Source organism: Rissa tridactyla, chromosome 8 (genome assembly GCF_028500815.1).
Source record: "Rissa tridactyla isolate bRisTri1 chromosome 8, bRisTri1.patW.cur.20221130, whole genome shotgun sequence".
NCBI classification, from domain to species: domain Eukaryota; kingdom Metazoa; phylum Chordata; class Aves; order Charadriiformes; family Laridae; genus Rissa; species Rissa tridactyla.
In genome coordinates this window covers 50647794-50673719 of record NC_071473.1, presented here as the reverse complement: position 1 = coordinate 50673719, position 25926 = coordinate 50647794, and the positions used below count along the sequence as shown (strand labels likewise).

Sequence of the window (25926 nt, the reverse complement as noted above, 5' to 3'; positions counted from 1 at the left end):
CGGAGCAGATTCCTAAAAGGACTCGGTTTATGTGCTTCTCTGTGTTGAGTTGTTATCATCAAGCTGCCAAACTAGAAAGATGCAGCAGCAAGTAGCTTGTTTTGCAGAGACGTGGCTCTGCAGGCAGAATAATGTCACTTGTGAGGTAACTGTGACACATTAAGCGGTATAGCACTCGGCCAGGTAATGATGCTGAGGTTGTCAGCTTTGTTTTGTATTAGTGAATATGATTCATTTTCTGTATAGCATCCATCATTCCCATAATAAGCCAATTAAAATGTATTTATTCTCTGTATCCTCGAAGCACTCGGGTTTAGCCCAGGGTGAGAAGCCATGCTGTTAGAAGTCATGGTTGCACACAGTGCAAGGAACCTCTGCTTGTCCGGCAAGTGGAAGGGTGGAAAAACACAACGGTATTCCTCGTTTTGTACAGGGAGACACAGATTCAGAGAACTTTTCTCCCTCAAAGACACTCATTGTAGGTTAAGGCTAATTAGGAAGGGGAAGGGAAAGACTGCTGCGCCTCAGGAACCAAAAAGAACTGTACCTGAAGTGAGAAGCGGTGGGACGTGGACGCTGACTCCAGAGGCAACCGAAGAAAAACTCTGCAAGGTTTTGAAGATCCTGATCTGCCTTTGAAAGCCCAACTGACCTGATGGGAATCAGCCCTTGGTAAGTTCTCTGCCCCTGTTCGGACCACTTAAGAGAGAATGACTCGATGTAGTAGCTAGAAAACACCAAGATGTTTAATTTTAGGACAGGTCTTGCTTCCATGGGCTCAAGACTTTGGGTACGTGGAGCAGAGGACGTATACGGACGGGCCCAGCCAGGGCCGGGGGCTCTTGTCCTTCCCCCGCAGCCCGAGCCCCGCTGAGGGGCAGCAAAGGGCGCTCGGGGATGGAGGCTTTCCCCGAGCAGTCAGAATAACCGCTCACACCGGGCCTTCCTCTGGAAGGCAGACATGAAAAGCAGGAGTAAATAAATGATTTTGAGGTCTGCTCTATTCCTAGAAAGCCGACTTTAGTTTTCTTATCGCTTCCCTCTTGCCAAGACTGGAGTATGTTTCATTTGTTGAAATATTCATTTTCCCCCGTCCCTTGAAAGGAGCATTACAAATGAAAGCATAAATTGCTTCTGGACAGATCTTTGCTTCCTTCCTACTTGCCTCCAGAAACCCGTGTACTAACAAATGCAACGTTTACCTTGTGAATCTGCCAGGTGCCAGGTCATCTGCTGTTTACAGTGTGGAAAAACGACCTGGTAATTTATCATTTTCTACTTGAACCATTTTCAACGTCCCCCCCGCCCCTGCCGCCCCCGGCAGACGGAATGGGAGCGGTGGCGGTTTCGAATCTCCGATGGAACCTTGGAGCGATGAGCAGAGCATGCACCGCGTTTGCTCCGGACCCCGTCAAACTGTTGCTGCTTTATGCCGCGCTCGGCATCCTGACCGTCCATGGCTTTGGGTGAGTGAATGTTTCCCAGGCCGTGTCACCATGGGCTGATACGATAAAGAGTGAAAATCAGCCCAGACTCTCTGCTTTCACGTCGGATGGCACGTAATTGCTGTCTGGAGCGCTTTCTGTATTTCTAATGAATAGCGCAAGACATTGTTTTGAAGTTAACATAGTGCAACGTGTCTGCCTTTAGAAAAATAATCCCGTTTGATAAATCTGAGATGACAAATTGGCACGGTCATGTTGTAATGTGCTATTTGCAACGTGCAGCCTCCTCCCGTGCTAGCTGCCTGGCAGTGTGCTGGAGAGACGGGCTTTTGTTCCCTTTGAGTACGTTAAATGGCAAGAATCTGGCTGAGAGTTGTTCCTTTCTCTGCTAGCTTAACAGATACTGCTCTTTCAGAGGACTGCGGTCAATCAGTGACTGTAATCTTTCCAATCTAACTATATTTTTCCACTGTTCTCTGAACTTTGAGCTCCGATTTCATGCCTCAGTGAGCTGATGAGTTTTTGTAATTCCTTTATTCCATGTGATTTTTAATACCCAGTAATGGGAACCCCTTGCCAGGCACTAAATCATACTTAAAGCTTCAGCTGATGCTATTCCTTGTCTCGGTGGAAGAATTGGGAACGCTACTGTGGTAGTTTACTTGTCAAAGTGGGTATGAAAAGAAACTAATTGTCAACATTTTACTACAGCTTCCCACTTAGATTAGGTGCAACAAGGAAGCATTTGTCTGGGATGAGGATTTAATCAGAAATACTGAATCCGCCAAAAGAACGGGCAGCATTTTAGCTGTGGCATCGTGGAAACCTTGGAGACAGTCAGCACATGAAGGGGCAAGAGAGGGGCTGGGGTGAAGAGTAAAGGCTCGTACTTGGGGTTCAGGTTCACTACTGGGATGAATGGGATTAATGGGTTAATGACTCTCTATTGTGAACCAAGAATAGAGTCTAAAACTAATGGGTTTAGGCAGCTTGAGGAAAAAAAGGCAAAGGGAGACACTTAAACCTGGTTTCCAAAAATGCTGAGTGCACGCCAGTCCTTAGCATTGCAGCTGGTGTTTGTCATGGAAGTGTCCGACCTTGTATCTGTTCATCGTGTACGGCAGCGAGGTACCAAAGTGCCGCCCGTACAGCAAGCAGCAGGGAGCGATGGGGCAAGGGCAGCAACTGATGGTGCAGATTTTACTGCTGACCACTTGGCCAGGTTATTTGGGAGGGCTTGCTCAGCTTGAGATGAAGCCCGGGTTGGTGGGACACGGGTTGAGTTTCCCATGCTGGCTAGATGAAACGCGTGTCCTGCGGTCACCCCTCCTGAGTGCTCTGCAGACTTGCTCTCATGGTGGTGGTGTAGAGGACTGGGTCTACTCTTGGTCATTGAAGAGCGCGTCAGGTTTCATACAGAATTAATGCCAGTATGAAATGACTACTGAGACCTAGAGGTCACGTGGTAGCTTTGGTGAGGTCTAACAAGCGTTAGTTCTCTTTGGTGTGTAGTTTTACACGGTTATAGGCCAAGTTGCTCTGTCCTCGCAACTGGGTGGTTTCACATGATGAAGCTTTTCTGTTGTTGAATGCAGCGGTGAAGAGGAGACCCTTAACCTCAGCAGCTCCAACAAGAGCGTGGCCAACCGCAGGTGGGCCCGGTCAGTGAGCACCCTGCCACAGCCCCGTGACTGCGAGCTCTCCGCCTGGTCCTCATGGAGCAAATGCGATCCCTGTCAAAAGAAAAGGGTGAGTGTTTGTGGTCTAGGCATGAAGTTTGAGAAACCAGGAGGCAGGACCTCCTCCAAGCCTTGTCTTTTTTATCCGTGGGGTTTGGCAAACAGCGGGGAGCTGCTGAGGAAAGCCCTGTACAGGTGAGGCTGCATGCTTTTGCTTTCAGGTGGCTTTTAGTTCTTCAGCTCTTCACCCCCAGTAAATCCAGTGGTTTCCAGGCTGCTTCGCTGTCCTGAGAAGGTGTAAGCCCAGACTTGGTGAAAACACAGGCAGGAAGCCCAGGCTTTGCAGGGACTTTCTCTCCCATCGCAGTCCTCCTCTTCCAGCTTCAGCGGGAAACACCATCCTTACTAATGGTCCCCTGTGGGACCTGGAGACACTCAGTGCCTCTCAGGATTAAGATGCTTTTTCTTGTCTGCCAACGAGCATTTTCTACCCGAGAAGCCCCATCAAACGGAAGTAATGATCCCAGTAGCGTGAAGAGCAAAATCCCTGTTGCTAGAGGGACCTCTGCTAACGAGTTGGAGAAGCCGTTCCCAGCCTTACGCGGGAATAACCAGTGATGGGAGCTGGGAAGAGTGAAGCTTCATATCAAAGAGTTAATCTTAAAAGCTGGGAAGAAAAGGAGGGCTAACATATTGGACGGAGTAATTGACTGCTTCACAGCAGTGTTGTGGGCGGAAAAAAATCCCTAATGATACAGAGGGCCAAGTAAATACACTGACAGAAAATAACAAGGGATGTCGTTACCAGCGTTAATTGAAAGAGAGGAGATGTAACTGAATCCTTCCTTACTCTTGCAAATGCCCACACTACCCTGTCAGGCTCATTTAAACAAACTGTCAAAGAAAAGCAAACTTTCCTTCATCCCTTCCAATCCTCAATCCTTCCTTAGTAAAATTAAACCTGTCGCAGATCAGAAACCTTTGAAATGGGGCACGTTACCAGCATCACGCTTCTTTGATGACACTTTTTTTTTTTTTATATGACAGTAGTCTCAGATCAGATCTCCCCGACACAAAGTTTGTTTTTTAACTAGGCAAGCGTGAAATTCACAATTTCTGTACACTTGAGTCAATATTTTTTATTTCATCACAGTACAGATTTGCCCGCCTGGAACAACCTTCTCAGTTCAATGGAGATCCATGTGATTACTCTGACAAAGAAACCGAAGACTGCGTTACAAATAATCCTTGCAGGAATAGAGTTAGATGTGATGGGTTTGTGTGTGCTGTTACAGGTAAGGACTTACAGAGTGAGAAGTGGTGGAGCTCAGGTGCCATCTCTGACACCACCATGCTGAGCTTTCTGCTCCTACAAGGGTTTGCTGGGCTAAAGAGATGTCAGGAGTTGACCCGGGTCCATCCATGCCTGTGTTGCGTTTGCACCAGTGATTTTGAGTTGATTGGCCAACGTCTGTCAGTCTAAAGCGTGTCTTTAAAATCTCCAAATAGGAAATTAAAACCCGGTTATCAGTAAAATTATCAGTAAAATTTGTAAGGACAAGTGGATCTGACAGCATGAGGAGAACATGCATTGGGCATCCTTGACACATGCCCAAGAGCACAGCAGGTTATGATGGTGGTCCTCATGGCGTTTCCCTCCATCCTTATCAATGACTAATTAGTCGGGAGCACTGTAAGCAGTGTGGGGAAGCAAGGCAGCAATTAGCTGTATCCAAAATCTCATCAGCCTCTGCTTTGCATCTGCGCCCTGGTGGCAGAGAGGATGGTGCGCAGGGAGCAGGGCGCTGGGGCAGAGGGGATGGGGCAAAGGAGAGCGACTCTCATCTCTGTTCCCTGGGATAGTGTTTTGGTGAGACTGAAAAACAAGAATTCAGGGATTATTATGGACATGGGAAGGTGGGGAAAAAAATAATACCACACACGAGATCTGCTGAACAGTTTGCAGCATGTTTGTTTTCTCAAAACTAAAAAATTTTAGCAACAGAAAAACTCCATCGCTTTTTACACTTTTAGTGAGGGATTTCTTTTGCGTTTTTTTTTCCTAGGTTGAACAAGGAATTTTAAGATTTTGAAAGTTTTGAGCAAAACTGAGCAAATGGAGTTTGGTGATTAAAAATCTGACGTTTTCCATGCAGATAGAGAGGAAATATTTTCCAGCTAGTTTTGAACCATTCGCCGCAGGAGTCTTTTCTTTTGTTTCTAGACTCCGAGTCAGGCACTGTGCTTTTGCAATATTACCAGTTAGCATGATAAGACGTCGGTTTATTAAGTAATTTTTGGCTTGCATCCTAGGGAGATGCATTGCACGGAGGCTGCTTTGTAATGGGGATGATGACTGTGGGGACCAGTCAGACGAAAAAAACTGCAAAAAAGTGTTTAAAAAATGTGACCAGAAGATGGAGGAATACTGGGGAATAGAGAATCTGGCAAAAGGGTAAGTCAGCGACCTTCACGAGATGTTTCCTTACTTAAGGATAGGAATGATCTTATGTGGCTTCAGACATAAACATTGAACGGAGAAAAGCTGTAGCATCTGCGGTATCCAGGAGTTGGGATCCAACAGCCTTTGGGGTCCTGGTCCAAAGCCTGATGGGAAAATCCTGATGGACTCCATGAGTCTTTCGGAGAGAGATGAGGTGAGTTAAAGTCCCAGCTGTCCCCAGGAGTACTTGTGCACCCTGTGGAGGTCATCAGCTCAGCTCTCAAATGTGTCGTGCAAGAGCCTGTGCGCGCTCTTTGTCTTGCCAAAACCTGGTGGGTGAAGAGGGGAATGTCCGCACCAAATATTTCTCTAATATCTACAGGTATTTGCCCTTAAGTTAACGGCTGGGAGAGTTTCGGTAATTCAGTTATCTTGCACAGATGTAAGTAGAGCTAGACTCAGGCCTAGTTCAGTCTGTGGGGAGCAGGAAGGACCTAGCCTTTAGGAACCAAGAAACTACTTCAAACCCTGCTTTTGAAATAAAAACAAAGGAAGGTTCATTAAAATCCGAACATTGTCATACCATTCTATAAAGAGTGACTTAAATCAGCATCTTGGTGTCGTGGATGGAAATATTTGACGTGGTTTTGATTCAGCAGCAACTCAAAATTTATTAATAGGTTGAGGTAAATCAAGAGGTTAAATTTTAGCAGCACTTAATCATTAACCAATTTAAGGATTTACCCGTCGATTTAACAAAATAATTGAACAGCGACTTGATTACAGATTCGAAAATAACAAGATTCGCACTAACTTAACTGTAAGGTGTCCTAAATCACTGTGTTTGTATAAATACCAAAACATATAAACACACAGCACTCGAGGAGTTGTACACACGCACCACCCGAGTCTTTCTCTACGAGGACCAAGGTCCCTTTGCAGCAGGCGACTCCAGTGAACCGACAGGTGCCCCTTCTCCTGAATCAATACGGAGGCCCCACCTCAAGCACTATGTCCAGTTTTGGGCCACTCGCCACAACAAAGACATTGAGGTGCTGGAGGGGGTCCAGAGAAGGGCAACGGAGCTGGTGAGGGGTCTGGAGCACAAGTCTTGTGAGGAGCAGCTGAGGGAGCTGGGGGTGTTCAGCCTGGAGAAAGGGAGGCTGAGGGGAGACCTTCTCGCTCTCTACAGCTCCCTGAAAGGAGGGTGTAGAGAGGTGGGGGTCGGTCTCTTCTCCCATGTAACAGGCGATGGGACAAGAGGAAGCGGTCTCAAGTTGTGCCAGAGGAGGTTTAGATTGGATATTAGGAAAAATTTTTGCACTGAAAGGGTTATCAAACATTGGAACAGGCTGCCCAGGGAAGTGGCGGAGTCCCCATCCCTGGAGGTTTTTAAAAGACGGGTAGACATAGTGCTTACAGATGTGGTTTAGTGATGGTTTTCGTCAGAGTTAGGTTGATGGTTGGACTCGATGATCTGAACAGTCCCTTCCAACCTGGGCAATTCTATGATTCTGTGAACACATACACACAGACTAACAGACGGAAAATATTTGGATCCGGTACAATATATATACACCCACACTTGCAAAAGCTAATGTGTGTATCACAAACGCATAGATAGATAGAGAGGTGGATGAAAGAGAGACTAGTCTATAATTAAAATTTCCCTTGTAAGTTTAGAGTGAATACTGCCAATGCATCAGCATTCCTCAACGGGCAATAATTGAGACTCAAGAAGGTTGACTCACCCTGGCCCTCTAACCCTTGAGGTATTTGCCTCATCCCAACTCAGGGGAGATGCCGGTCACAGCCCGCTGCGATCCAGGAGAACTCAAAAGGTCTCACTAGAGTCGCTATTTATAGGGTCTGAAATAATGGACTTTCATCAGGTACTTTTGCACTCTGGCCCAAGTCGGACAATGGGATATTCTGGTACATTCCACCAGTTGTGCAAATGCAGAACTTGCTAGATCTTGAGGTTCTGGTAGCAACCCCCCTTCCTCCTTAGGCAACGATCCAGGCGGTGATCGATTTTCGACTGTTTCCAAGCACTAGGGGACGCGGGAACCAGGTGCACTAAGGGGTTGCCATAACATTCTGCTCCGTTGTCTTTCGCATTCTTTCCTATTTTATGTTGGGTTGTTTTGTGGCCCAGGTTGCCATGTGGTCCAGGTGTTATGGGGTTGCCATAACATTCTGGTCCGTTGTCCTTTGCCTTCTTTACTGTCTTATGTTGGGTTATTATGTGGCCCAGGTGGGGGGAAATCGAGCCAAGCGCTGAGTGGCCTTAGGTGGGGGGGGAACGTTGCACCACCACACTTGGATTGCCTAAACTCTGAACCTGGCTGTGGATTTGTATTTTTGCACAGCGTATGAATTGGAAGGGGTGTCAAAATTTCTTGGATTTCTTTTCCATCAGTGAGAGAAAGTGGAATTTTTGTCCTTGTGTGAGCAGGGTAGGATTAACCTGTATGTTACCAAGCCCCAACTTTTTGGGGATTCAAATCCACATCTGACTTGATCCAGCTTTTACTGGCTAAAACTGTGGCAACTGTCTGCAAGATTGGATTGTGTGAAAAGAGTCTTTTCTCAATCTGCAGGGAAGAAAATGCTTTTTGCATAAAAAAAAAAAAAAGGAAAAGCAAAAAATCATATTGTGAGGAAAAATTATAATTTCCTCCTTATTCTCTGGAGATATGGCTGCTGCACATGTCATTGCTAATGCTTTGTACTTCTGAGTTTAATCAAAATTAAAAATAATGTTGGACAATTATAGGAACACGCTTCTCATCTCTTTGAAGCTACAATTGCTCAGTAATTTGCTTTTAGTGGACTTCCCTTCTTTTCAGATTGTGCTAAAATTAGAGTTAATATTTTACAGCTTCAAAGTCATTATCATGCAAGCCTCTCTCCCCAAAATAAGGAGAGGCAGATCTAACAGAGGCCTGGAACACTAATAGGGACACGACATGGACTATGAGCAATTATTGTCTTTTTTTTAGCAAAGTTTTATCTAACAACTCTTGTTACTATTTGAGCATGAGTTTGTGGAGGTGAGTGCCATGTCCTCAGCTGTGTGCCGTAAGGGTGTCCTGCCAATGAGCAACAGAAAAGCTTTTACTGCAACAGATCCCATCAGCCCGGTTTAATCACCCCATCTAAAAAGACTGCAGTGTGACATCCTTTCTCAGCGCAGACAGGTTAAGACTACTGTCCATCATCCGCTAAAATCAAAGGAAAACTTCCCAGTGACTTCAAGGAGTAGGTGGACATTTGCTTGAGTATCTAGATCTTGTTCCCTGACAATTTTCACTCTCATCGACTGACCGCTCGTTGATCCTTGGCCAACCCAGCAAAGATTATGACTGATAAACCAGAACAGAGTAATGTGAATTAAAAATGACTATGGACTGATGATGTGGGTTGGCAAACCAGTCTTTGAAGATCCTGCTGGATGCTGCCGGCATCTGGGGATGATCGGGGTGAGCAAACTGGTGGGATGGAGGTGTGGCTGGTCCAGTTTATTCTGCTCTTCCCAAAGAGTTCCGGTAAGGGCTACAGAAGCTGCCAGTGCTGGTGGGGTCTCCTTCCTAGCTGGGTGATGAAAATTGCCCTTCTGAAATTACTGTATTCATTGAAGTGTCAAAATTTGTCTCTGTCTTTCATTTTCTTGTTAGTCATTTAGTTTTTTCTGGAACAAATGGGTTGATCGGACAGTGAAAGAGGCAAAACTTTCGTTTGGGGTTTCAAAATGAAGAAGGCCTCAAAACGAAGAGCCCTCAGCCAAACAAAAAGTCTTTTGCCTTTCACAGCCAAGTCATTTGATGTTTACACCTAAATCGATGATAATATTTTGTTGTTATGCTTCACGTACAGGTTAAATATCTTCACAAACAACTTGGAAGGATTAGTTCTTGATCACAGGTACTATGCTGGGGGATGTTCTCCCCATTATATCCTGGACACAAGATTCAGAAAGCCATACAATGTAGAGAGCTATACGCCAGAGGTACGTGTCAGGTTCATCTGCAAATAAACATATCTTCCAATAAATTTAGAGAGTAATATCGATAAAGTTTCATTACGAAATAATTTTATCAAGAATTAGAAAACTCATGAGATCAAGCGGGTTGAGATTGAATTTAGCCCTACTTCTAGAACGTCGTCACGCCCCGTGCGCTATATGAAGTTGGACAGTCCTCTTGTAATATCCGTGTACTGGAATAGATGGCAATGTTCCCTTGCACCTTGTCATTGCAAAAACTGAGCTTAACCTTCCCGGTTGCCATTTGTGCAGGAGGGCCCAAAAGCCACCCACTGGGCACAGGGAGGTTGATTTTAGACGGAATTGTAGAGTGCCTTGAGAGCCAGGCTGGGAAAGCTGTAACAGCGCACCGTGGGCTTTGTGCGAAAGCGAAGGCACCTGGCTCATTTCTGTGGCGCATCAAGGCTCTATTTCAAATATTATATATTTGACCTTCATGCTCTTGATGACATAGCGTGGTATTTTTGAGTGTTGCCCATTAGGAAACCTTTTCCTCTTAGAATTCATACTTTAATTGATGCCTCTATTTAAGATTTCACCTTCTTTGCATAAGATTGACGTATTAAGTAAAAGCCTGAGGTCCTTGCGGTATGGAGGAGATAGTAGCTTTCCTGCCACTCTAAGTCAAGTATTCTTGAAGTACCAGTGTTAATAATAATAGTCCTTTGCAATTATACAAGGCTTTTCATCTTCAAAGTGCAAGCATTAATTCATAAGTATATTTGTATCTGTATTCCTTCCCCATGCTTCAGGTATACAATCACTATGCAGGAAATTAAACGTGTTGTTTTTGCTTTCTGTTTAGACCAAAGGCAAATATGAATTTACAATGACTGAATATGACTCCTACTCAAATTATGAAAGCAACGTCCTGAAGGCAAAAGCTTCGCAGTCTAGCTTCAGCTTTGGTATAAAAATACCAAAACTGTTTGAACTGGGTTACAATTCAAACGACAACAGGTTCAAGAAGTTCATTCAAAGGATGAAAAAATTTTCTTCAACTGTAAGCACTGCTCCACTTAATTCTCTGCTAATGCTTTTTCTGTGTGTGTGTGTGTGTGTGTGTGTATCGGTTTGATCCCCATCATCAAGTCAACAGCCCAGACTAGGATAAATGAAATCTTTCCTCCCGATTGGATTTTGCAGTTTGTATTGGTCAAGTGTTTACTGAGGCCACAACGCCTTCGTTTGCGTTTACGGCACCCAGGAGTTTTTCCATTCCCCTGTCAGCCAGGAACTGGACTGCCTAACCTCTGAAATTAGCCATGATTGAGTGCAGTCTGTCCTGTGCCATGCTGGGCATCCACATTTGGATGTTTCTAGCGAAGTCGTTTTGTAAAAAATGAAACTAAGGAGCAGGTTCAAGAGGCCTCCCCTCCATATGGTGAACTCGCTACTAGGAGATGTACCAGTGATGCTCTTAGCAGGTGCTCCATGCTGCACCCCAGCCATGGGACGCTGTGCACCTTGCCCTGCCAGCTGTTAAAGAAGTTCTTACCGCTGATGCCCAAACAGTCTGGCAGGTGGGGGGTGAATTTGTGCAACCAACACATTGATTCCTCCAAGGGAGTCTGCACGGGTAGAATGGGGGTTTAGCTAATGAAGCCAGGAGCCCAGAGTTCCCTCTGCCCTGCGGGTGAGTTTCAGTGACTAATCGAGAAATCTGGGGTGAAAGAAGGGCAAATACAATTTTCTGCAGTTCCAGAAATTTCCGCACCTGTACACACAGTCCAGAAACCTGTCTGCCGTGTGGGTGGCTACGGCGCATGCGAACACTGCGGAACGTCATCTCACACGTGAAGGGCCATCCCTCTCTTAGGTGGGCTCAGCCAGGCAGGAGCTGTCACTTCGGTAAATGATAATGCAAACAGCGAAGCCAATCTGTTCAACTGCAGGACAGCCTTGACAATAACATAGAACGAAGACTGCTAGCAGCCCTTCTGTGGGTTTAATTATAGACTAACACACGCCACTTTACTTCGGCTGGTATGGTCTGTCTGCCGAGTACATCATTCACCAGATCGGGGGACACACGCCACAAAATACGGACGGCACAGTCACTTCCAGTCTCGTCGGCGGAGGTTTGGTCACGGCTGTGGTGTGACGCACACTTTAAGCTGGCTGGAGATGCTTTAATCTAGAACTCTTAGGACTGCTTTATGGGATTCAGTCTGAGGTAGTGCGCGCCATCATTTGATTTCTTTTTTTCATCTGTTATTGCTGCAAACAAACCTAGCTCGTGTCAGTGGTTTAACAGCATCACCGATCTATGTGTCTCCCCTCAGTATAAAGTGCGCCCAGGAACAGCTGAGTATTCCTTGTTGCTATTAAACTTGCATTTGCTTCCTGCAAAGAGGCATTTCCCCTGACAAGATCAGAGGTATATGAGAAGCATTTGCAATAGATAGCCGTAAAGAAACCCAATACTAACTCGTGGCTTTATTAAGCTACAGAGGTCTATATTGAGCCCCCCTTGATGTGCTTGTCCTGCTGGCTCCAACAACTGGACACTAAATCCTTTGGACATGACAAAAGGCCTCTTCTGTTCCAGACTTTTATGCCAGGAAGGGGAGATATAATATATACCCACGTACACGTATCTATGCAGAGACATACAAATACACGTGTGTGTGTGTGAGTGTTTGTGTTTTCTTCTTCCTTTGAATTTTTGTAATGGCATCTTCTGCGGAATATAAATATGAATTTCAATCAGACAAGGAGTTACCGTTTCACATATCATCATGATTTCAGATGTTAACATTTTTCAGGAGAGAGGCGGTGAAAGGCAGAGGCTGGTTGACACCATTAGGGGTGGAGCGGTCTCTTGGGATGCTGCTTGTGTCCGTGCATCCCGTGTCTGTCAGAGCAGAGCCTGAAGCCTGGCTGTCCCCATGTCCCAGTCGTGGCCTGAGGCACCACCTAACCTGTAATGGGTGTCTCTCCCTCTTCCTCCTTCTTTTCTCTCTGTAATACCGGTCAGAATCCTGATTTTCAGAAGCTAATACTAAAAGTTTTGGTTTTGTTAAGTTAAAAGATTTCCAGTTGCAAACTGTTAACTTGACAACTCCTGACCAGTGTTAATTGTTTGATGGCAAATAACTACAGATTGTCACACGAACGACATCCCTCACTTCTGGATTCTCTCGTGTTTCCGCATTTCGTGTAGTCCAGCAAATTTATTCACGCCCGTTCTGAGCTGGCTGTTGCCATTTATAAACTGAAGCCCCGAGCGCTGATGCTGCATTACGAGTTCCTGCAGAGACTCCATCAGCTCCCGTCGGAGTACAGCTACGGGGAGTACCGAGAGCTCTACAGAGACTACGGCACCCATTACATCACGGAGGCTACCGTCGGTGGCATCTACGAGTATACTTTGGTCGTGAACAACGACGAGCTCCAAAAGGCAGGTACGCGCATCTGATGGTTGTGAAAAAGCTTCGGGGCCAGCTTTTTGGTGGGCAAACCCCTCTGCGGGCACCCAGTGATGGTTCAGGTCTGAGGCCAGAAACGAGAGATGGTGGAAGGAGGAATCGGCGGCGTCTCAAAGGAAGCCTGCAGGAAATATGGGAGTAGGAGCGCTTTATGGCAGTGAATAAAGAGCCCGGTTTTCAAAGCGTGTTCAGCATCGGGGGCTTCATCTAGCTCTCAAGCTGTGGGTGCTGCCAGTTCATAAAAAGGGCCCTGTAGCAAGTCTCTTAGACGATACGTTTTGGAGGCCGACAAGATGTTGAGATGAATGAGAATCGTGTAGCTTAACGCTTTTGTTAGCTTTGAAAACCTTCACCTGAGTTCTTTTTCCATTGCCTTTCAAATGACAGTTTTGAAACACCTTTAGCCTCAAGAGCTTTTCCAGCATGTAGGAAACAGTAAATAATTTGCTGGGTGACTCTTGTGCCTGACATTGCTCTTGCTCTTTGACTCTGGCTTCTTTTTTTGCGAGAAATGATGATTGTTGTGTAGGATAGAGCCAGCCGTGTGACATTAATCAATAGCTGCACTCTCTTATTTATTCATTGGCATGGGAGTGAGTAACTGCCTTCGCTGTCTATTTGCGAAAGCATTTAGTGGACGCTGCCGTGTGTGACACTCAGGCCGTTTGCTCTTCTGCTGCCTAGGAAATCGCTTATCCTGTAGTCAGGTACAGCCCGGAGGGACAGAATTTAGGTTCGGATTTCAGATATTCAAAACATTAGCACCGCCCAATTTCTCAGCCGTTGGTCTGGGCCCGCCACAGGCCACGTTTGTTTGCGCTGAGGGGTATTATTTTTTTGCATCAAAGTGCTACCTGACGGCATCTGCTGACTGAGGTCAGGATCCTGCAGTAGTACTGGCATTTTCACACGCTCCCCAGTGCTGAGCTGGGCTGTAAGTTCTCACCGGGGTTTGGTAAGTCCAGTCTGAGAATTCAGGTTTGTCCCTTCAAATCCGTCATCGTGTTTCTATTGTCTGTGCTGGAAATCAAGTCGTCTTTTGCAGATCCAGTATCACATGCTGTGTCACCTTGGTTGGTACTTCCACTGCTTTCACACATGATCCGATACGCCAGATGTGTCTGTGGGTCATGATTTGATACCTTCTGTGGGAAAGTCGTGTGGCAGGAGAGAGATCTGGATTGTGCTGTACGTCCTTATGTCATAAAATAGTGGTTCCTGCCTTCGGGTGCATATGGACTATGAGCATTTATAGGGACCATCCTGCGTCAACCCAAAACTCGCTGCATCCTCTTTCCTGATCTAGAAACTGGCCAGCCAATATTGGATGTATGAGGAGAGCCGTAAGAACAGGACAGCTGTACAGTGATACTTGCGTTGTGAGCTCAAGTAACGGGGAACAGTGGGGGATTACGACAAAAAAGCAGAAAAAGAGATACTTGGATGTTCTATCTGGCGTTTCACCATGATAACTGCTTAAATGAGTGTCGGGACAGCAAGGAGTTTGGCGGAGGACTTTGGGGAAGAAGATATGATGGGTTTACAGGTTTTTAGGGCAAATTCTTATATGCCAGGAAAAAAGTTATAGTAGAGCTTCATGGAGAAACTTCCATGAAACAATTAAGGCTCTTCTGGCAGCAAAGAGTTGGAGATGTGAGCTAGCAAAGGGAGGAAAAGCCACTTCACCTGTTACTCTTAAAAAGCCCCTCTCCTGATGATGGAGATGGGTGGTTGGTCATCCAAGATGTTTGGTGTTAAGTCACAGACCAGTCTCCCACCCATTGACAGCTCTGCATAACCCAGTACAGCAGAGCTGGTCATTGAAAGCCTCTTCCAGCATTTACCTTGCATTTGCTCTTGGTTTCAGAGTTCTGTAAAATGTAGAGATTTCGTTTCATTTCAGATGGTTCTGTTAAATGTAAAAAAAAAAAAAAAGGCTTCTTCATCTCATCTTCTTTTTTTCCCGAAGGAAAAATATTTATCAACTCACGTTTTCTGTGTATATGGACATAAAACATTGAGCAGTTGTATTAAAATGCTACTTTTTTTTGGTGTGTATTTAAGGTTTTTCTCTGAGCGATGTCCAGAAATGTGCACAGCATGGCTTTAGCATTGGTGGAAATATTCGTGCTGTCTATCTGAATCTTGGAATAACTGTAGCTGGCTGTAAATCCCTTTTAAAAGAGATTGGAGGTAAGCATGAAACACTTCTGCCATTTCATTTCTAGCCTTTGTCGTAGTGAAAAGAAGATTTTTTTGATCTTGCCTGCCTGAAAGATTTCTCCACGCCTTCACAGCCGCTCTTGAGTCTGCTGCCTAACCCCAGCCAAGCTTAACAGAGGTGGAGGTGTCTCAAAATTTGGGGTTTTTTTGCAAGGTTTTCTTTGCTGGGTAGAGAAGAAATATCGACTCAGTGTCCCAGGGAAAAGCAGGGGCTGATCAGCCATTACCCGCCTGGCTGGTGCTATGTTACCAGTCCACCCACCTCTCAGCAGAGCTGGTTTTTGCACCCGAAAAAAGCCAAATGGGGAAAGCAGGGAGGTAATGGTGATGTGGGAGCCTCAGGGGACACATGGGAAGCTGGAGCTGCTGCAGTGGGAGGAGGGTGGACCTGAAGATCAGCGAAGGAGAACAGGTAATATTCATGGTGGTGAGGAGCATCGGGCTATGGAAGGACCTGTGAGCTTATAACCATAGGGAGGAAATTTATGGGGAAAGATACAGGGTGCAGGAGAGTAGGATGGGGGTATTGGTGCAAGAGAGCAGCAGGGGCACAGGTTTCCTTTATTAGGAGGAAATTTTTCCCTCTGAGGGCAGTGAGCCCCTGGCCCAGGTTGCCCAGAGAAGCTGTGGCTGCCCCATCCCTGGAGGGGTTCAAGGCCAGGTTGGACGGGGCTTTGGAGCAGCCTGGGCGGGTGGGAGGTGTCCCTGCCCAGGGCAGGGGGGTTGGAACTAGATGATCCTTAAGGTCCTTTCCAACCCAAACCCTTCTGTGATTTCTATGATTCTGGTGTGAAACATTGTGGCCTTTTTCCTTTCTCCTCTCAGTGGGATGGGTCATACACGGGGGGGTTTTGCTGTGAGCTTGTGTCTCGTCTGCAATCCACAAAGACATACCTGAGCAGAGCTGGCCGCTTTCTGAATGCGTTTTTGCAGACAGCACCGCCAAAAAACAGTACGTGGAAGATTTCATCGCCCTTGTTCGTGGCGGAGCGAGCGAACACATTACCACGTTGGCTTACAAAGACCTGCCGACGGCTGCGCTCATGCAGGAGTGGGGGGACGCTGTACAGTACAACCCCGAAATCATAAAGCTAAAGGTACTGTAGCCATCGCTTCCTTCAGCCTCACTTAGCCGGGCGCCTTGGAGAACTCAGTGTTTAAATAAACGGGATTTAAAAGAAAAAAAAAAAAAAAAAAAAAAAGGGAAATTTCTAGGGCCAGTGATAGACCTGTATTTTGCAAGGTGGTTTCTCAAAGACTGGGTATTCGGAAAATCAAAGGTGCGGTGCGGTGCGTTAGGAAGGGTGCTGTGGTTGGGCTGGCATGAATTCGACAGCTTTAATCCTCCTAACTTGGCTGTGCAGATGTGGTCGCTTGCTGCCTGCCAAGCAGGTCAGACTCTCCACTTTCTGTTCTACCGATGTATCACGTATCAAAAAGGTATCTGGCAGCATATATTTTTTTAAGGACTTTTTTCCCCCTGAAATTTCTCCTGTCTTCTGTGAGCACCGGTGTCTATTTAGCACCAATTCTCTCTGGTTCAGAAGGTCAAGTAGTTCACCGTATATGCCTGGGTGTTTGTGCAGCAGAGCTAAGCCTTAAAAATATGAGTTAGGTTTTGAAGAGTCAAGGTTTTTTGATCCGGAAGAGTTTTAGAAATGCTAGGCGCTGTAAAAGTAAAAAGCGAGCAGAAGTATGTAGCAATTCTGCCTCATCATTTTTAACGTCAAAATAAGTTCACTCTGAGTGAATAGTACGAAGGTGCAAGAGAACATCCTTTTAACCAGGAGTTTGGACTGGTAGCGGTGGAAGTTAATTTTATTATTGTGTAGTTGTCTTCGGTTGTCAAATTTAATTTCAGGCAAAAATATATTTGTAAAAGGTTTTTGCTTCTCATCGAAAATTCTGACTTTTCACTTCAAAAAGAAAAAGAGGGGAATTTAAAAAATAAGAAGCAGAGCAAAAATTGGTAATTTGGAAGTACATACAATGATTTTATTATTGTGTAATTGGTTTTCAGTGTAAAATTTAATTTTAGGCCAAAATATTTATATTTGTAAAAGGTGTTTGCTTCTCATCGATAATTCTGACTTTTCACTTCAAAAGAAAAAAAAAAAAAAGAGGGGAATTCTAAAAAATACGAATCAAAGCAAAAATGGGTAATTTGGAAATACAGCCAGTGCCTGTCCGGCGCTTGCTGCAGCGGAGGTGACGTTCCCAAGCCCCTGGTGTGGACAGACCTTCCAGAAATGCTCTGGGAGGTCTCTGGGCAGGAGACAACATCAATGCAACCTCCCGTGCTGGATCCCATGGGCAGAAAACTCTCCCACAAGAAATGGCGGCGTTTCTTTGTCTTGCCTGGCATCAGTGACCCGGCTGCCCAGTGAAAAACCTCCGACGGCTGTAATGCAGATTTGGTATCTATAATCCTTCATTTCCATACCAATATCCCCGTGGGGCTTGGAGATCAAAAGTACCGGCAGAGTGTGACTAAATGTCAGCCCAGGAATGCTTAGTTAGGGAAAACTAAAGCAAATCAGTTCATAAATCATCTGCTGAAGGGACTTGGCAGGTCACTCTTAGTGTATTTCCTCATTTGTATGATCTGAATTCAAAAAGCAAAGTATGGATCACAGATAATTGATGAAGAGTGAATGTACAGCGGCAGGAAATGAGCATTTTTTATTGAAACATTCTTCTATTTCTTGTAGCTTGAGCCCGTGATAGCAGTAGGGTGATCTTTCATGCTTACTGCGTTGCCGTGGCCTATGCGGCAGGCATCTCTATAGCAAGGACGGGAATTTGGGATGGATCCTCTGGTGACACGTGCCAATGTCATCCCGATGGCGTTAACGGGTGACTGGCAATGTTGAAACCACTCTTTAACTTTCTCTTGCTCTCAGGAAAAAAAATAAATGAGCGAGTCCAAGTCTCCTTGGCCCCTACTGCCCGTTCACCGTGCTGTGCACCCCCTTATCTTCTCCCACCGACCCCACCTGCGGGTGAAGGTCACAGTCCTCCCCCTTCTGAAGGCAGTGGAAACCCTTACCTTGGTTTCATAAGGAGAGAGGTCAGCCTTGAAGTGCAGAAGTGGTTAAGGTGAAGGTGCGGATGTGAATGCCTGTGGCTGCGCTGTGTGGCTGTACGAGGAACGAAGGAGATTTTTGTGGGTGGGGTTTTTTTTTTGGGGGGGGGCCCCTTTTTAAATCAGAGTGAGAGCGCACTCAGGAAAGGTAAGTTTGAGCAAATCTGGTCTAAAAATGTCAAAATTTGGAAAATGGATGAGAAAGGATTTAACGAAACTTCTGTGGAACTTTGCCCCTTTGCCAGCTAACGGTACGGCTGTTGTATTTTATTATGCATTTTCTTTGGTGTTGTAAAGCAGGGAGAGGATCCCTGTAAGTAGTCCTGACATCGCTCCCTTGTTGTTCATGAGGTTTAAGGAAACACTAATGGGAAACCTGGAGCCCGTGCCACAAGGTCTTCATTTCCCTCTCCAGCTGTGCTCCCACCGAGCCCTGCGACGCTCGCACCATCCCGAACTTGGAAACAAATGCGGTTTCTTCCCTCCCTGTAGGCAGAGCCGCTCTATCAGCTGGTGACTCCAACTGACTTTGCTAATGCAATCACAATAAAGGAAAATCTGCGACGGGCTCTCGATGAGTTCCAGATGGAGACCAGTTCTTGTCGCTGTGCTCCGTGCCACGGCAACGGCATCCCCTTTCTGCAAGGTAGAGGGATTTTGCATCTCTTCTTTACCCTCTAAGAAATGATCTGGGAATTTGTGGGGAGCGAGGAAGCGCGGCGAGTAATCTCCTCTTTAGTTTCTTCTGTCATTTCTCTTTCAGGTGATTAAATATTTTTTTTTAAAGTTGGTCTACTTGTAGAGTGCCACCGGTGAGTAAAGACAGCAAAGTCAAGGGATGAGCCCCATTAATGGGAGTGAGCATCTGCGTCAGTTTTGTGGAGGAATTTGTTCCGTCTCAATTATGCATTAAAAAAAAACCCTTGACATCTTTAAGTCCCCTCCTTTGCTTTTAAGATTACTTCCATCCTCCTAGAGAACTGACTACTGTCTCAGCATTAATTAGTGTTTGTAAAAAGTGTTTTGAAGATGAAAAGCACCGTATAAGTGCCAAGCACAGTTATCGCCACCACCTCCCCCCATTTCTAATAGAAGCTGTCCTCCTTTGTAAGCAGGCTGTGATTTAAAAATGAAGGGGAAAAATAATCAAATTGAATGAAAAGCCGCACTGCCTAAACAGAGGTATATGATGTGATGAGAGCTTCTAACAAAGGGACCATTTTGTCGAGTGCATAATTCCAATCTGCATCTGCAGAAGTCCTGATGAGAATCGTTATCATCTAAATGTATCTAATGCCGAAACCAGCGCTTCAGGTACCAGCTAGTTGATTGTAGCACTTAAAGGATTCGTCTCGTGATTGCTCTTGTTTAAATAACTTTTTAGGTGCTGACTCAGGTTAGCGTTTCATTTAGGAATTTCTCCACAAGAGCTTTTAAATGACTGTTATTTTCCAAAGTGGGAGCTCTCCTGCGGGGTCGTGCCATGGGATGCTCACCGGGCAGCCGGCGTGGGGTTACGTGGACTTTTCCTTTGCCACAAAGCCAAGCTGGGATGCTCCGGTCTCGGGTGCTCATTCCTGAGGCTGCAGTTTCCTCCCTCCCTGCTCAACCAAGATACCTTTCTTGGAGGGGAGCAGGGGGACTGGTGGTACCTTGGGTTGCCGAATTTCTGCACTGGCGTGGCTGGGGTCAAGGCGCCGTGCCGCGGCAGGAGCAAATGGCTGGGGGAGGCGAAAGGGGCGGCGGGGTAGTCACAGCCCCCCTGCTTTATTGCTATTTCATACTTTCACCATCGGAGAAAAACGCTGATATCATTTCACCCGCTGTCCCTCCCTCACAGAAGATGAAGCGCTGAGAAGAAACGGGTGTCCGCGGGGAAATGTGACTTGAAGTCTCTAATCCCACCTTCTCTGCTTGCTTTCAGGGTCTGAGTGTAAATGCCTGTGTCCCCTTGGCTACAGGGGCACTGCCTGCGAGATCAGCAAGAGGAAAGGTAAGAGGGACCCCAAGTCTGAGGAGACGGTCCCAACAGGATTTCGGAGTGTCCGGGGATGGCAGATGATGGATGGGGAGTGACGCCCAGCGCTGGCTGTCCCCACTCTGCCCGGCCCAGTGCAGAAGGGATTAGGGTCCTGCAAAGGGACGGATGCACTTTGCCTGCCCTCTTCTGAATTTCTGTGCACTCACAAGGAGGTGGCTTTACTTTTGCAGTTCAAAGCTGCATAAATGCACCTTGCAATGATATCAAAATATGAACTACCTAATTTTACAATCCATGACAGGCCTCAGGTGTCCTCCAGCGGCTCTGTTCCCTAAGTTTTTCCCTTTGATACAGCCAGTATGTTGCAAACGGCTTTCCCCCAGATATACTACCATGCATTTTAATCTTAAAATCTTATTACGTTGTTTTGAAGCATTTACTAGTGCTTCTTGGTCACTTTGGATCGCTGCTGTCTCCTGGCTGATGCTCTTAACTCCTTCTAGTTTAGGGTGATCCGTGAATTTAATCATTTTGTTTACTTCTTCCAGCTCATTAATTTCGATGCTAAACAATACCAGATCTCAGGCACCCAGAGGTCTGGCACCATCCCACAGTTTGACGCACTGCGTTTATCATTGCGCTTTGTTTACAGTCTTTTATCTAGTTCTCATTCTGCATGACTGTGTCCTAACTAAGCCAGGCTGAAATGCATTTTTAAACCAAGATTTCGCCAAGCGGAGGGTCGGTTTTGTACGTGTTTCTAAGGAAGCCCAGGGAGCCTTAATCCGTGGAGTCACTTACACCTTGTTCCAGTCTGCTTACCACACGCGTAATCGCATCCGGCCCTCCCAAAGACTCACATCCATCCAGTTGTCAGCGTGTAACTTCCTTTCTCACTCCCCTTTCCTCCTTTTATGTATTGCCTCCGTGTTCAGCTCCGCGAGTCTCAGGGTTTTGAGTTTATGTCACTCACGTGCTCAGGGTCCAGAAGAAACAGTGTAATAGGAAAAGCAGTGGATAGAGAGCTGAATATTCAAGCTGTTGTTCATTGAAGAAGAACATGCCAACATTTCCCCTAGCACCTCAAAACGTGGCTGACAGGAGTTTAGTTGCTCTTTTTCTTACCTGGCCTTAGACTATGTCAGAGAGAGAGAAACACCCCACAAGCAAATATAAAGCTAATGGATTTCTTTTTTTTTTTCCTTGACCTTTCTGCATAAAGTGTAGTTTGAACAAACACCAGAAATTCCGAACGGAGAATTAACATCTTTAAAACAATCACTCTTTGTTAATGACTCGAGTGTGTTCTTAGTGGTGCGGACAGGGCAGAGCTGTTTGTATTTAAATACGATTCGTGGAAGCTGACAGGTCTTCCCACGGAAAGAGCTGCTTTAATCTGACAGTCCTTTCTGGCTTCGGTGTTGTTGGTTTTCCAGATGCTGCTATTAATGGAAACTGGGGTTGCTGGGCCAGCTGGTCGCCATGCTCAGGGGGTCAACGAACAAGGAGACGACAGTGCAACAACCCTGCCCCGCAAAACGGTGGTTCATCATGCTCAGGGCCAGATGCTGAGACGGTTCCTTGCTAGAGGGAATCGTTAGCAGCTTACACAAAACTGATGAGCAGTTTGCAAACGGAGTGGGAAGATGTCACCTGGCTGGCTTACTGAGTTGGCCTCACCGATGGGTCTCATCCAAGTGAATTGAAGCGGGAACATTTCAGAAGACATTGGGAGCTGGGGGTGTGTTATGAATCACGCCTTTTGGACATGCTTCGCAGTTGTCCCATGGGATTGAATGTGCTTACTGTTCTTAAGATTTTGACTTTTCTCTGCCTTCATTGCAATGGTCTAACTGAGACGTGCTTTATCTCCTGCCCTGTTTGGTAGCTGCATGATTTTAAATTTCCCTGTCTTGTTTTTGAAAGTTCCTTTGAGATAAGAAAAGCCTGTTTGATCTTAGGTGCACCAGAATGCGCGCTAATATGCAGGTTCTGTGAAGACAGCTGTGTCATGTGGAGAAAAATACAGCATATTAAAGTCTAAATCTCAATGAGCACAACAGTATCTAATGTGACATTTAAAGCCGCTGTGCCTCACTACTCCAGTTTCCCAATTTATTGTATTTAACTTAAATTGTCTGTTGTGTTAGAAATTGTCTTGAAGGAGTGAAAACCAAATTGTGAAGAACAGTCTGGTGACACCAAAGCATTGTTAGACTGTAGAGCGGTTGTACTCCTACCGCAGTGATGAGCTTCCTCCTGTAGAATAGATACCCTGAGAGTACTGGATTCACCCCGCTACGCTCAGATACACCGGTGCTCCGGTTCCTTGGGAAGGGGGAGGGAAGGACAGAGGGATGCTACTGGGATGGGGAGTTGGAAAGCAGCTGCTTGGAGATATTGGAAGGCAGGAGAGATGGCTGCACTTGCAGGAGAGGCTGGACCTTCTGCACCCTGACGAGGGGCTGTCACGTCTTTGCACGTCCCCTGAAGTCTTCTGGCCTTAGTAGTTGCCTCTGTCCCAGACAGGCTCTGGTTCAGCTGTCTGATCCCATGAAAGCCGGTATGGAAAGCTAGTGGACTGGCTGCACTGCTAGTCCACTCAGGTTAGGACATCCGAGATGGAGAGAGTTTGCTATGAAAAGAGCCAAAGCAAAGTGAGTGGTTTGCCCTTCATATCGTCCCTGGAGCCCTGCATCACAATCCAGGTCAAACAAATGAGGAACTTGTAATATTGTAATATTGTGCACCGTTTCATGACTGACCTGGGCTTGGCTTGTTCCAGGGACGTGCCTCCTACAGCACCGTTGGTGGTTAATGATTTTTGCAAAGACATTTGTCGGGGAGACGTTTTACGTGCTGTAAAATAAACAGCAGTAGCTTTGCTCCAGGAAAACAATTCCACCAGAGCAAAGTTGTTCATAAGTGTTGCGAGTCTTTTACATCTGCAAGGTCAAACATTCTTCCAAGGGTTTTTAGCAATGCTGGTGATGATGGGTTGGTATCACCAGTTTCTCTCCTTTCAGACTGACGTTGTCTAAGTGTAATTCTTGTAAGAACAACTCAGGCTCTCTGACATCTGAACAATGGAACGTGCATTTAGTTGTAGCCCTCGTGCCGCCTCCACACTTATTGACAAGGTTTCTGTGACAGCTTTAAGAAAGGAAGAGCACATTGCATATGTAAAAGAAGAGTGCTCTGTATTCATTAGGGGCTTCATAATTGAGCTGCCAACCCAAAACATTTCCGTTATCCGCTGTGTAACTGTGGTATCTTTTGTGTGATAGAAATTTGCCAAGAGGCTCATTTAGGGTCATGGTCAAAGAGGTCACTGCTTATGTGAGTATGATATTCTTCAAAGCTTTTTAAAGAGACGCTGTAGAAGCTGTGCAGCAGAGGACGTGATCATGGTTCGTGGATGCCTGTGAGGACACATACTGCAGTGCGGTTGCCTGCCCTTCTCGAGAAGCATCGATGTAATCTGATTAAGGAACCTTCTCAGATGAGTTGAGTGGCTTTTGCAAATTTGACCGCCTTTCCCAACCATCAGGATGGAGGAAGCGCTCTGACACGTAGCCATGGTGTGTCCATCCACTGCTACGGCAAGCAGAGCCAAGTGTAGCAACCTGAATTTGGACTGTTGTTCCCAGTTGAGAAAAGCCCAGATTTTTTGAAGTCGCAGTGCCTGGGCTTGGATATTTGGGGGTTTTTTTGTAGGAAGAGAGGAAGCGAGCTGACAGTCTTCAAGCAGGGTAGTCTAACTGAAGTATGATTTCAGTAGTGGTTGAATATTGACCCTCTAGGCTTAGAAGCCTCCCATAAAGGACAGAATATTTTCTTGTCCTTGTGATTTTATGCTTTGATTCAACCAACTAATGATTTATTATGACATGGAGGGTTATAAAAAATACTCTGCTGAAGCTTTTATTGTCTCATTTTGGTATGCATTAAATTTTGGTGTTATCTTTAACTGGTGTCTCTAACTTCCACTTTCTGCGTGAGTTTAGATTAATAACCCATGTATGGAAACTTGGGAAAGCTGTGGGCACAATGCGTGCACGTTCAGCGCTGCTTGCGCTGCTCTAGCCCATTTCTCCGGTTAAGACACTTGTCGCAATGGGTTTTACTACACCCCGTATTATATTTTCACCAGCAGTTTGCTGGTGAAAAAAAGAAACTCAATAAACATGGAGAAGCCGTGTTTTCTACACCTCCCTGCTTGAAGACATCGCTGCTGTGATGTGTGCGGGATCTAGTCAACATGGCTTAGGACGCTCCCAAAAGAGTATTTCAGGTAAGTTTTAATTGCCACATGCAGCTTTCCCAGGACAAAATCAACTCTTGCAGTCCCTAATACCTCCATGAGGAGCGGGTAAATCAGGCTGATTTCCAGCCTGGATTCGTTTTTTCCCTTTCTTTTCACGTCATGTAGACACTTTATGTTTATCTCTGAAGGTGGGACAGAGTCTAGGCTGTAACTGGGGACTTGCAAACTCTGTGGTCATCACAGTATTGCTAAATTACTTTACCATGCTCCTGTTTCTCCTGCTATCAGGTGAATATAGTTGTTCCTCCCCAAGTTCTCTCCTAGAGGGAGAGATTTTGTTGAAAGCGACCCAGCGAGTCCCTGCAGAGGTGTTAGCGGTCCCCAGATTTCCAACTCCTGGTTCTTCTACCTTGATGGCTGAAGAGCCCAGTGAGCACCCAAGGCAACTGCCAGATTTCAGGTCAAATTATGCCTGCAGATTTGTCTTCCTTTTATATCCTATTTTAACACTCCCCTGCTTCTGTAAATCAACAAAACTGGAGACGAAGGCAGTAATTATTACCGTTAGGAATGTTTTTTCTTAGTTATTTGTAACGCAGCACCAAGAGTCTGCTGTGTTGGGCATGATGCAGCAGCCCAACGAGTGCCAGTCCCTCCCCAAACGCTCCAGAATCTGGGGATTCTTTGGTTGCAGGTTTTTAGGGGTAGGATTAAATGTTTTGTATCTTCCTGCGCCTCTGCGGTTCACCGTATAAAAAGGAAGGCAGTAATTTTTTGAGCCACTCCTGCTGGGGAATTTTTTTGCCCGCTCGAAAATCGCAGGCTGGGAGGGACGCAGGCGTTGGGGTAGTTGCCGTGACATTGACCCCGAGGTAGAAAACCGCTCTGTCTCAAGCGCTGCCCTTATCTACTCTGCTGTTAGCTGGTTATCTGGAGTCTGCACCTTGCAACCTCAGGTGTATTGTCATCAATCATTTGCTATTTTCTTTTGCGTACTGGTTCCTCTCTGCCCTTCCTTTGTTAATAACCCAGTTTGCCTATATCCATAAAAATATCTGATTGCGATACCGTTTATCCCAAGCACCATACATCCATCATGTGCTTATGAGCAAGATAAACAAGGTCTCCTGGGAAATATGCCGCAAGAAATATATAGAATAAATAACTATATCAAATGTATGTCAGTGTGCAAGAGGGGAAAATCCATTCATTAAAGCCAGGGTAGAACTGCGGTGTTTTATGGTACCCTCTAAGCTTTACATTTAAGTAAGAAATGTACAGTTTTGCTGCTTATCTCATCTAGCGCAACTCTCAGGCTGGCCAC

The 25926-nt window shown here is 45.8% G+C and overlaps 1 protein-coding gene across 1 annotated transcript; it reads left to right on the top strand.

The window, feature by feature from the left end:
• Positions 1–1221: 1221 nt before the first annotated feature.
• Positions 1222–24235, top strand: C8B (complement C8 beta chain). The gene is made up of 12 exons (XM_054211501.1): positions 1222–1466; positions 3041–3194; positions 4278–4419; positions 5438–5579; positions 9447–9579; positions 10421–10618; positions 12782–13022; positions 15111–15239; positions 16203–16366; positions 18847–19000; positions 20279–20347; positions 21772–24235. The coding sequence occupies exons 1-12, from the start codon at positions 1330–1332 to the stop codon at positions 21921–21923; spliced, it is 1815 nt and encodes a 604-aa protein (XP_054067476.1). The 5' UTR covers positions 1222–1329; the 3' UTR covers positions 21924–24235.
• The last annotated feature ends 1691 nt before the right edge of the window (positions 24236–25926 follow it).

What these genes read in the sequence shown, in the direction of transcription:
- C8B (XM_054211501.1), top strand. Translation starts at nt 1,330, where the DNA reads ATGGGAGCGGTGGCGGTTTCGAATCTCCGATGGAACCTTGGAGCGATG. An exon ending in TAGAGAGCTATACGCCAGAG is followed by an intron (nt 9,580 to 10,420) that starts GTACGTGTCAGG and finishes CTTTCTGTTTAG; the next exon opens with ACCAAAGGCAAATATGAATT. An exon ending in CGGCATCCCCTTTCTGCAAG is followed by an intron (nt 19,001 to 20,278) that starts GTAGAGGGATTT and finishes GCTTGCTTTCAG; the next exon opens with GGTCTGAGTGTAAATGCCTG.